Here is a 12,815-nt window from a genome sequence, read left to right on the forward strand (position 1 = left end):
TTTCCCTCCTCATTAATTCTCTTCCTCAAAATTTTTCAAGTTACGGCCATTTTAAGAAGACACCAAAATTCTGATAAATACCCAAAACAAAAAAGTGCTATAGCCCATGGTTTTTTAAATGGCTCCAAAATCACCCCAAATTTTTATTACATTTTCTGATACATATTGATGCCCTTATGAGAAACTGTTTAATGTCATCCTCGATTTCATCATCCATTAGAGATTGTGTAATTTTTAACGACCTGGGGGCGAAGCCCCCAGGTCTTTCCTATAATCATATAATTGAATTCACCATCGCGCTATGTATATATTTATTTGTATGCCCACACTTACATTTCTTCTATACACGTTGTATTGGAGAAATAACAAGCCTTAGCAACCACCCGCCCACGCTCCTTTACGTGAGTGGGTGTGGTCACAGCAAACAAAATGGCGGCTTACACATGGGACAAAGCTAAGAGCTTTCTAACAGCAAGAGAGCATAGAGATACTGTCTAAAGACTTCTCTAGAAGCATTATAAGGTAGAGAGAACCTCTATAAGTCTTAGTAATGACCAAGTTGTACTTGCAAGGTGGTGAAATCAATTATAGGAATATTTTTACCCTGTTACGCTTGTTATGTTGGATCCATATGGATTTACGGTGTCCGCCCACGCAAAATTCGCAAATATTGATGTTCATCATTCATAGCAGTCATCGCTCCCTTGTTAATAATTTTCTATTGACTTTCATCCAGACATTTGTGCTCATAATGTGCTGTATTTAAAAGCCTCAAGCCTGGCTTCCTTTTACTGCACTGCTGGAAGAGATTCCTATTCCTCTCTCTCTCTCTCTCTCTAGTTACCATATTTCATTCAGTTGTGTAAAGATGAAGTCTGGGAAGTAGTTAGAAAAGTAAAGAAACATTTTTATCAATTTTTTATTTATTGCTGTACTGTTGTTATTATAAAATACATTCAGTATATGTCATGTACATGTAAATGAGTGGATGAGTCCTTATTGTTCTCATTAGGCGTGTGCTGATGTGTTCATGGATGTGTCTCTGGGTTGCTCATTATTATCAAGACAAGAGAGACTCACTCCAGTCTTCTTACACTTACTCAAGGATGACTCAAGATGGGTAAGAGAGAGAGAGGGAGAAAAGAAGGGAGAGGGGGAGAAGTACATGTACATGGAATGTATTCATGTGTAAACTAAAGAGTAGTGACTTGTATACAATCATGATAAGAGGACATGCACAGACTCATGTGTACATGTAAAAGTGGAAGGAAGAGGTTCAGTTTTATTTGAAAGTGTTCAAGTTGGTTTTGTGTCCATCTTTGACCACCTTATTCTTTAGTACTGTATGTACACTTTGAAATGCCATACATGTACTGTATTACTGTATTGTATTATCCATTCTATATTGTAAATGTACATGTACATGTACATGTATCTTGTTCCTTTCCCTCCTCATTAATTCTTCCCTCCATTAGGTACGTAAAGCTGCCTATCAGTACTTAGGTCCATTTATATCAACATTCTACACTCCACCCACTGAACAATCAGTAAATGATGCATCAATACAACCTCTCTCTGAATCAGAACTATTAGACAACTCGTTAACAGGACTGGTTGGAGCCTTGACGCTCGTAACATCCACGACTTCCTCAGACACTCAAACTGTGACGAGTGTCGTTTCGGAGGTAACCACGCCCACAAAAGGGGCGGAGCCACACATACTATCGCCACTAATGATATTCCACACTCCGCCTAAGAGCAATCCTTCTTTATCATCGCCGACCGAAACAAACGAATTCAATTCCTTCCAATTTTGGCAACCGCCAATTTCGACCCTTCTCCCCTTAAAAGGAGAGGCCAGTAATGGAGGAACTGGGACTAAAGACGTGGGAACGGGTCAAAGGGATAATGATGCGTTGAGCGTGGATTTATTTGGGGGCGTGGTTGCCGGAGGGGATGAGATAACGAGACGAGGGGAGGGAGAGGAGCTTGATGATGATGATGATGATTCCGACGGACTTAACGATATTAAGGACGAGTTGTTGGCGGAGTCTGAAGGGGGCGTGGCTAGTGGTGATGGAGGCATGGCTAACGAGTTTACGAGTAAATTGAAATTGATAGAGTCTCCAATTGGGTCTGTGCCAAACGGGTTTCCAACGGTAGGTGTAGTTGAGAAGATACATGTAATATAAGGCCTTTTCACACTGGCACAAGTAATGCGCATTGATGTGCATTAATCGTGTTCACACTAGAGTGGTTTTGAATTAATGCGCATCACTCTCACTTCACCTCCAGAGGTGGATTGATGTGAAGTGATGCGCTTCGATCAATGTAAACCAATGGCAATAAGAACACAAAATGATACATACATGTAATTCAGCTGCTAGTGTGAACACAATCAATGCGTATTATTTCAGCTGTATCAACAAAGCGCATCAAAGCGCTTTGAAAACTGTGCCAGTGTGAAAAGGCCTATATTTTAAAATTGATTGTAAAGAATTTTATACTAGTAAATGTATCTAGAGTTGGGTTGGCAAATTTGGAGTTTGCATATGCATGTACGTGTAACTTTTTGCTGAATAAAACCCACTAATTACCAAAAATTTAGCAATCAAGTGACTGAAATTATATCCCCTCCAAATTACCAGCTACATGTACATATGTACTAGTACTTGTGTTCTATGCAATCTACTGTACGTGTGTCATACCTGTATAGCACTTATATTTTGTGGATAATAAATTTCGCTAATTTTGTGGAGGGTTAAAACTCACAAAATTAAATTACATTGAAAATCTCTTGGCTACAACTTAACTTGTTCAATGAATAAATAAATCATTTCGCAAAATTTTTATTCACAAATGCTTAGCAGGGAAAATTAGTGAAATTTTATATCCACAAAATACAAGAGCTATACTGTAGGTTAGAATGTACATCATATATTTTGATTAACATTAATTTTGTACATATTCCAGGTTCGTGTTTTCATTCAAAGTGCTAATGGTCAGATTCATGAAGAACAGACGATGACAGGTGGATCAGGGGGCGGGACCTATGGTTGTCATAGTAACAGCACCCCGTTCAACAGGATGGATGTTACCAGTCAATCAACTGCCATGGACATGACTACAGTATTTGATAATAACACCACTATTAATAATGAACCATACTTCACAGCTGGACTGGAACAGGTACCATATACATGTAAAACTACCAAAGGAAAAATACCCAAGGCTATAACCCATGGTTTTTTCCAAAAAATGGCTCCAAAATGACCCCAAATTTTTATTACATTTTCTGATACATATTGATGTCCTTATGCTGTGTAGAAAGTTTGAGCTGATTTCGACTTTGATTTTTCAAGCTACGGCCATTTAAAAAGATCGGCCAATTTTTGAAAAATACCCAAGGCTATAGCCCATGGTTTTTTTCAAAAAAATGGCTCTGAAATCACCCCAAATTTTTATTAAATTTTCTGATACATATTGATGTCCTTATGCTGTGTAGAAAGTTTGAGCTGATTTCGACTTTAATTTTTCAAGTTACGGCCATTTTTACACCTACACATACATGTACATGTGTATGAGTACTTACAACAATAAGAAATATATTACTACTAAATTCTCTCCTCCTCTCCAGGAGATAGTCCCAGATGAGCTGATAGAGATGTACCTAGGTATGGTGGACCTGAACAAGACCCAAAGTGTTGATGTGGACCTTCCCCTCTATTGTGCCTTCTCATTCCCTGCAGTACTACAAACCCTAGGACCCAACCACTGGTCACTACTTAAACCAACCTTTGATATACTCTCCACTGACATGCAGGTATGACATTATTCATACTGATATACTATGTGTAGTACATGTACATTGTAATTGCTTTGGGCCAAATATGACATTTTTTGAGCCAGTTTACTTTTAAAGAATTTAACAAAAATTTTACATGCAAGTGCAATTCTTTTACATGTATCGTATAGAGGGAGATTTGGAGGGAGTTAAATTTGGCAAATTTTTGGTGTTTTGATAGCCATTCACCAAGATAAAAATCTGGCATTTTGAGCCATTATACACATGCTCAATGGCACATGGCCACAAATTTGTAAAATTAAATTTGCAAATCACCAAAATTTAGCATTTCACTAAATTAAAATCCCTCCAAAATTTCCTTATATACAGTATTTTGGGGCAAAAGTAATCTTCTCTAGGTACATGTACATGTACATGTGCTACATTTTCCTTGTTAAATTATTTCTCTCCCTCCCTCCAGTGGAAGATCAGGCGGGTCCTAGCTCACAGTATCCATGAGATAGCTCAGATGTTAGGGTCCAATAGAACAGTCTCTGATCTGTTGTCTGTAGTGAATGAGTATGCTACAAAGGACCTTGATGATGTGAAGACTGGAGTACTGGCTCATCTATCGGAGTTCTTTGAGGTACATGTACATGTACATACACTGCATTTGTAGCTGTAAAATGTACATGTACTATACATGTAAATGAGAGATGAGAGTACATGTACGTGTACGTGTACATGTACATGTTCATACATTACACTGACTGCATTTATAGACAAATTGAATTATATAAATGAGAGATGGGAGTACACATACATGTACAAAATGTACTATATCACGTGCATGTACATGTTATGTGCCAATTAACAAGCGTAACAGGGTAAAAATATTCCTATAATTGATTTCACCACTTTGCAAGTACAACTTGGTCATTATTAAGACTTATAGAGGTTCTCTCTACCTTATAATGCTTCTACAGAAGTCTTTAGACAGTATCTCTATGCTTAACTTTGTCCCATGTGTAAGCCGCCATTTTGTTTGCCGTGCCCACACCCACTCACGTAAAGGAGCGTGGGCGGGTGGTTGCTAAGGCTTGTTATTTCTCCAATACAACATGTATAGAAGAAATGTAAGTGTGGACATACAAATAAATAAATAAATAAATATATATAGATAGCTGACGGTGAAATCAATTATAGGAACGACCTGGGGGGCTACGCCCCCCAGGTCGTTAAAAATAATAAACTAATAACATGTACATATATATCTTTTAAAACGTATTATATTAATATTTTCCATCATTAATATATTATTTATCATTATACATGTACATGTAGATGTTACCCTCTGACGTTAGAAAGGAGAACTTCCCCTCTATATTAAACGGGATCCTGGACACTGAGAATGAGAAGAACTGGAGATACAGGGACTCACTGGCCGAGTAAGTGTACATGTACATGTACATCCTCTTCTTTATATTGTGCGTCTTATTTTGAAGGTATTATATTTTTTGGGAATTTCATTGGTCAGGCCACGTTCCGTTTAAAAATAGAATTAAACAGCACGCTTAGTAAAATAATAACATTGTGAATTAAATTTGGAAAAATAAAATGTACGTTACATGTATGTTATAGTAATGACAGACAGACAAAGAAATGCTAGCGAATTGACATTTCGAAATTTTGTGCACCAAAAATGCTCATGTATTTTGTTAATTGCTATAAACTAAAATTAATGTACTGAACATCTACTACTTCAATGTCTTATCTTTGGAGTCCTTTTTTACTGAATCTAAAGATAATGTGGAACTAATACTTCTCATACTATTTGATCCTGTCTGATATCCACTGGATGCTACATGCAAATCAAATTGACCTGTAGGGGCTTCACCCATTAATGTACAGTACTGACTTAAGTTTCATTATTGCCATTATACAAAGAAAAATATGAGCAGCAGTACTGCTAGTGCGCAATGAAAATATGATCTAAGGATGGATAAACAATAAAGGTACTTAATAAATTAATGTGACCATGCCCCAAAGTAAATGTGCATATGTGCTAGAGGCTATACTTTGAAAATTATGATTTTGAACTTGACCAAAAGACTTACATGTATATAAATACATTAGCCAACTTTACTACAAACATAAATTTTATTAATATTGCTAGAGTTATTTTGTAAGATACAGTGTATAAGTGGGAGGAGACATTTTAAAATTATGACTCAGCCAGGCAAGGAAAACTAATCCAAGGAGATCTCCTGCTAAATATGGCTAGCGAGAGCACTGCAATGTATGTACCTCACCTCCAATGTCACGTTATTAAATTGACAGTTTAATTTTTTAGCAGCAAAAATGTACATGTAAATTTAAAATTGTTGACTGTCACACTTTACATATAAGTAATGTTTATTAGCAATCTACATGTACTTCAATCTACATGTATATCAAACAAATCCTCTTTTGTCTTCAGGTGAGGATTAGCATTAGCTTGTAGTAACATGTGAATGATTGAAATGTAATTATATTTTCTTGCCATCATTAGTGCAGTCGATTCTTCATTGTCCTGAATGTCAACATTAGCTCCAGCAGACAGTAAACTGTGTACAATGTCCTCATGTCCTCTTTCACAAGCTAACATTAGTGCTGTCTTGCCTTCTTCATTAGTATGATCAATATTAACAGTTTCTAGTTGAAGAAGAAACTCTACTGCTTCATTATTACCAGCTGTGACTGCCTCAAGAAGAGCTAGTTCAAAGGTGAAGTTCATATTCTCATCTTCTATAAGGACAGGATGATCATTAATGTATAAACTAAATATACCAATGAGACGCATAAACTGTAACTTTTTTTGAGTATATTCTATTAGACTATCAGCCGTAGAACCATAATATACAGAATACTTGATGAGAATACATCCAGAAATGATTGTAATATATTTCATTATTGACTGCTGGTGTCCAATTGGAAGTAAGTTGTGGATAAGTAGAGAGAGTCCATTGATGTTGCTACCATGCCATTGATCATGAAGCTTCATTGAAATCATTGGCATATTTGATGTATCTGCTATATGTCCTTCATATATTTTGCTAATCGCTTCATTAAGTTGTTTGACTTCAGCTGAAAATCGAAGTTTATCAGCTTCTTCCTTGTATTGTTGTAATTCACTGACAATATCCAATTTGTCATCACTTCTAAATTTGAAGTTCTGTAGAAAGACTTTGCTCATATCCACTATCAGGTTGCAATCAATAAAATCATAAAACGGATAAATAATTTTAAAAGTTTCATCTAATGATGCATTTGTTAGTTTATCATTCGGTTCACTCCAATGCATATAAGCCTCAATCCATCTTCTTAAGTCAGTGAGTAGCTTAGCATCTGAGGCTACTTTTTCATCAAATGCTCTTTGCACCTTTACCATTAAGCTAGCAAATTCCTTTTTAAGCTCTATCAGTGAATGCAAAACGTGGTCTTCATCTTTTTTTGTCTCAAACATTATCCGTGTAGCACCAGCATTACCTAATGTATTAAGATAATACTGTATACCGGTTTATTTTCGCAAATTTTGCATTTTTACTCCGTCTCAAATATTAAAATTGCAAAATTCTGCATCAATCTTCATTGCCACCTAGTGCAGTTTGCAACCTATTTATTCCCCAAAATCTTAGAAATGCAGAATTTACAAAAAAATTTCACTGCAAAAATAACCTGGTATACTGTATCAAGAGTACATAACATTGATAATTTTGATTACTGATAATTATACATTTAAAGTACTATTATGCTGACAAAAACAGGTAGATCACTTTCAGCCACCCTTTATAAAGTCAACCTGGGTGCATTCAGGTTGCCCGAATTAGTGATTGTCAAATTAACCTTGGCTATAATATGGCACACACACACATACACACTGTATATAATTGTTGTACTAATACCTGGTACCGTACAAGATGATTTATTGGCGAGAATATTTGGCAAATTTGCCTGTGGAAAGTTAATGGCAGATTTTATATTGGTGATTTCTTCATAGACTGCCATTCGCCAATATTAATTCCTTGCCAATGAATCATCTTGTACGGTGTATCATCAACTGGTGATGGTAGTACAGCAAGTGAACTGACATTAACTGGTAATCTGGTGCACACACAATTTAAAAAAAATTGAAACAATGTCTAAAATAATTAACTTACCTATTATACATGCTTGAAGTTCAGATTTTGCTTTGCCCAGTTGATCAGGATAATTTTCACACAGTTTTATTAATGTATCCCAATTGACATCTCTATCAGCATCAAACCACCTCTGGAATACTTTAATAAGATTGTCAGTTGCTGTTCCTGGTATTGGCATCAGATCAGACACATTTACATTCAATCCATTCCCTATTAGCATGTAATGGGTAGCAAAAGGGGTAAATATCCTCATGACTGCTGCCATGGTAAGCTTCTTTTCTTTAATAAAGGATTGATAAATACATAAGGATTTACTATTAGCACTATACATACCGGTTGGATCTGTCACTTTGTCTTCAATAGTTCTAGCTAGTTCATTCTCTTTACATTGTTTCAAAGCATTAATGACATCTCTCCATGATGCTGTAGGATTAACTTGTAGCCAACTCTTATGTAATGCCTCCATCCTGAGGTAAGAGCTTCCTTTCATTTTAATAATATCAACATCAAGTTGTGTTATCCCACCAGGAAGACAAAGAGCAAATGGTTCCCAATCAACAAGTGGTTCGAGATATCTTGCAAAAAAAGGACAAGTTGGTTGATCATCAATCATAGGACCAGGATTGAGTTCAACATCTCCTGATAAGAGGAGGAGGAGAAGTAAAACCAAATAGCAGATCAGGTCAGAGCTACTGCCAATAGTAGTTATAAACAAGACTAATGACTGGAGGCAGTGGATCATAACAGTAACAGAAATTATACCTATTGTAAATACACTGTATGATAATATTATATACTGTTAGTTTGTTTGTTTACCAGTTGGAGGAATAAAACTGAGCTTCATGTATCTTAATAAAGATAAAAGAAGAGAAAGAATAAGAGAGAGAGCTGCTGGCAGTTTAGATGTCTTCTCTCCTGATGTAGTACTGCCTGACTTGCTGTCTACTGCAGCTTTGAATGAGTGAGAGTGGCGCCCATTAGCTGGTCTACTGGAGGCAGCTTGACAGTAGTTCCACAGTCCAATACTTGCTCTCCATTGAGAAACATCAGTCATCTTGTAATATTAATTATTATAAGACGTTGCAACAAATGGAATAGTTCCCAAGACACTAGCGCCATAAATAGGACAACAGACAAGTGGGAGTGTTGTCATCGAACTCTTCGACCATCATGTGACTTAACTGTACATACAGTTATTATTATCATTTCAGTAATAGTGCTAAATTTGGTCTTGCATAATGTACATTACACAGAACATTAAATTACTTTGTGTAGTGTCTTTGAGAATTCACACACACACACACACACACACACACACAAATGGATGTTTCTACATACTGGTTTATTTTCATTGTGTTCAAGAATCCTGCATTCTAAGAGTTCGTGAATAGCTTGCAAAGTGCACCAAGTGGCAATGGAGATGCAGAAATTTGCAATTTTAATTTTTGCAATAGAGAAAAAATGTGAAATTTTGCAAAAATAAACTGGTATATGTTAATTGTGATAATATCCAGAACAATATACAGTTTACAGTAGAATTTTAGACTAATAAACTTTTTCTTTATGAAATCTTGATGCATTGGAATGTGCTAACTGATTTACTGTCCTTCCCTTCCTCTATTGTATGCAATACTGTTAGCTACCTTTCATTCACAAGTGATCAGTTCATTCAGATCCAATGGATGTATCATCACTATATGCATACATAAGAAAGTCAAGGTTCTGTAACTGTTGTAACCACATCAATTGATTGATTTGTTTTACTTATTATTATTTATGATCTTTCAGTGTTAATGTGTGAAGCAGTTCCTAGTATTATTTCACATTCACACTAACAATTAATAAATTCTTCATATCTGCTGAATCATTCTTAAGCCTCATTGACATGTGTACATCAATTAATGGCCACATTAACTTATTAAACTATTTCCTTTTTTGTTAAATTGGCCATTTGTTTATACTTAATACTTTTCATTTATAATTATAATAGAAGTGATGTGACACTATGGCAGAGCTGCCTCATAGTGTCATGTTGAGCTCGCTCAGGCTCACCCCAATAATAATCCTCCTATCTGTCAAAATGAAGAGTTTAAGCACTGTATGCCCACAAGATGATTTATTGGTGAGGAAGTAATATTGGCGATTGGCGGTTCTATGAAGAAATCACCAATATAAAATTCGCCATTTTGTTTCAATCTGAGCATGCTCAATGGCATGTGGCACAAAATTGCCAATATAAATTCACCAATTTCTTTCCACATGCAAATTCGCCAAAATATTACTTCCACCAATAAATCATTTTGTATGGTAGTCGTTTTTGTGGCATCTTGTTTTTTTTTGTGAACCACAAAGATAGCCAAGAACTGCCCAAACAAAATATTATAGACCCAATCTATATTATAGCATGTAATTTGTCTGCTCTTCATTAATAACTGGGACTATCATTAAACCACATCAATTGATTAATTAGCTATTCATTTGTTTTTTATTATTATTCATACATCTGGCAGTGTAAATGTGTGAAGCAATTTCTAGTAATATTATTTCACACTAACAATAATTAATACATTCATATCTGCTGAATCATTCTTAAGGCTCATTGACATGTGTACATCAGTTAATGGCCCATTAACTTAATTAACTAAAGTATTTCTCTTTATGTTAAAGCGGCTATGGGTTATACTTTTCATATTTAATTACCGGTGACACTGATGTGACATGATATGACACTATGACAGGTTTATTTCCTGCCATAGTGCACAATTAATGCTTTACATGTCTCTTCAATTTACCTCTCTCTCTTTCCCTCCCTCCCTCTCTTTCTCTCTCTCTCCCCCTCCTCTACAGACAGTTGATGTTATTAAGTGAATTATTTGATTGTTCATTTGTTGAGCAGTTCATAGTACCAGTGGCTATTAGACTGGGACATGATAAAGTAGCTCAGATAAGAGACTCCGCCTCCAGACTGGTTAGTGCATCCATCCCTCTATTGGTTACTCTTATTATCATTATTTTATTTATTTTATTTATTTTTGTATTATTTATGTACATGTACATACACAGAAGCAAGAGTAGATCAGGGGCGTAGGAATAGGGGGGCAGGGGGGCAGCTGCCCCCCCCACTTTTATTGACATGGGGGCTATGCCCCCCCCCCCACTTTTAGTTCACTGGCTTTTTTGAAGATTACACCATTTCAACTCAAAGCATATATACCAATAAGTACTTCATAATGATAATGCACCAAGTCATACAAGTCAATTTTAATTTCCCTTAAATGCATGGTTATAGCTACCAGCTGAACTAATTCAAGTTGGAAAGAAATATTTAAATTTTAATGTGAGAAATTGCAATCATTGTCAACTGTGTGCGGTGCCTGCCCCCCCACTTTTCAATAACTTCCTACACCTATGTAAATAATAATTAGAGGAGAGTGTCCTACTGTGCATATACCCCCTGCTTCATCACATCGTAGAATTGAAGAGTCACATTCAGGATATTTCCGTATTTTATTTGAGTAGTTATACTTAGGCAATTCAAACTAAATTACTTGTTTTACAGACTTTTTTTCTCTAAAATAGAGCAGGCCGGTCGGAATAAATTAAAATATAAACAATAAAATTAATTAACTACTCATTAATTAACTTTAATAATTGTTAGTTAACCACAACTTTTTAAACAAACTATCAAAATACTCTAGCAACTTCTGTGAGTGTAGGCTTATTTAACATGAATGGCTGCTCTAACAAGTCCCAAACAGTAGATGCCACAGAGGTTTGACATACAGTGGAAGGTAAGATAGAGGAGCTTGCTCTTTTAACAGTAACAAATACATTTAGCGCCATTTTGAATCTAGCCACACCCACCACGTGGTACTGCGCATGCGCATTAGAAAATTTTAATTTATTTTGATTTTCCAAAAATTGGAGTCGGTCGGATCCGTAAACCAAGTAATTTTATTGGAACTGCCTTATTGCTATTTATTTTTGAATAACTACTCAAGAATACTGAAAATATCCTGAATGTGACTCTTTAATTCTACGACGTGATGAAGCAGGAGGTATATGCACAGTATAGCTAGGACACTCTCCTCTAATTATTATCTATACTCTTGACAGAAGTATGGAAGTTAATGGTTATACATGTACATGTTAAAATTACCATATAGTGTCTTTAATTTGACAATAATTTATTTTGGTTATTTTGCTGCTACATGTATTTTTAAAATTAATTTTGGTGATTTTATATTACTATGTACATGTACATTAATGATTGTTAATAATATATTGTAGTCATTATTCTGAAGGTATTTTTATTATTTAATTCTATTTACTATTAAACTACATGTACATGTACTGTATATCTTTGATCATGATTATGTACCTAATCTTTTACTTTCTTTAACCGTCTTTCATCTCTCTCTCTCTCTTTCTCTCCCTCTCTCTCTCTATCTCTCTCTCTCTCTCTCTCTCTCTCTCTCTCTCTCTCTCTCTCTCTCTCTCTCTCTCTCCTCCTCCTCCTCCTCTAGATTGGTTCATTATTACACAAGTTCAGTCAGTCCAGTCCAACCACATGTTCATTGATATTGACTCAATTAAGAACATCATTTGCTACCAGTGAGAGATGGCTACTCAGATTAATGTAAGTCACATCACTAGATATTGCAGTATTGTTATGATTTTGTAACTTTAAAAATTCATAAAAAACTAATTTTGATTGGAATCAGCTCAAACTTTCTACACAACATAAGTACATGTATATGTAAAAATAAAAAATTTTCTTGGAGCCATTTTTGCCGAAATTTAACCAATTAGCGTAACTGATGATCATATTAATTTTTTTATCAAACTTA

General features: G+C 35.4%; 1 protein-coding gene across 2 annotated transcripts in view; it reads left to right on the forward strand.

Annotated features, from left to right (window-relative positions):
* The window catches only part of LOC105314448 (serine/threonine-protein phosphatase 4 regulatory subunit 1-like), a 29,323-nt gene that overhangs the window by 923 nt on the left and 15,585 nt on the right, over positions 1-12,815 (forward strand). Inside the window, exons 1-9 of one of the 2 annotated variants that reach the window (XM_020002444.1) lie at positions 829-894; positions 1,013-1,120; positions 1,476-2,159; positions 2,974-3,189; positions 3,638-3,823; positions 4,266-4,430; positions 5,129-5,232; positions 10,813-10,933; positions 12,492-12,604. In XM_020002444.1, the coding sequence (XP_019858003.1) occupies positions 1,031-1,120; positions 1,476-2,159; positions 2,974-3,189; positions 3,638-3,823; positions 4,266-4,430; positions 5,129-5,232; positions 10,813-10,933; positions 12,492-12,604 (1,679 nt within the window). In that variant the 5' untranslated portion in view covers positions 829-894; positions 1,013-1,030. Of the gene's footprint in view, positions 1-828; positions 895-1,012; positions 1,121-1,475; positions 2,160-2,973; positions 3,190-3,637; positions 3,824-4,265; positions 4,431-5,128; positions 5,233-10,812; positions 10,934-12,491; positions 12,605-12,815 lie in introns of those variants that run through there. The other variant, XM_020002445.1, reaches the window with a different exon arrangement.

This window comes from Amphimedon queenslandica, unplaced genomic scaffold (genome assembly GCF_000090795.2).
Source record: "Amphimedon queenslandica unplaced genomic scaffold, v1.1 AMPQUscaffold_12912, whole genome shotgun sequence".
Lineage (NCBI taxonomy): Eukaryota > Metazoa > Porifera > Demospongiae > Haplosclerida > Niphatidae > Amphimedon > Amphimedon queenslandica.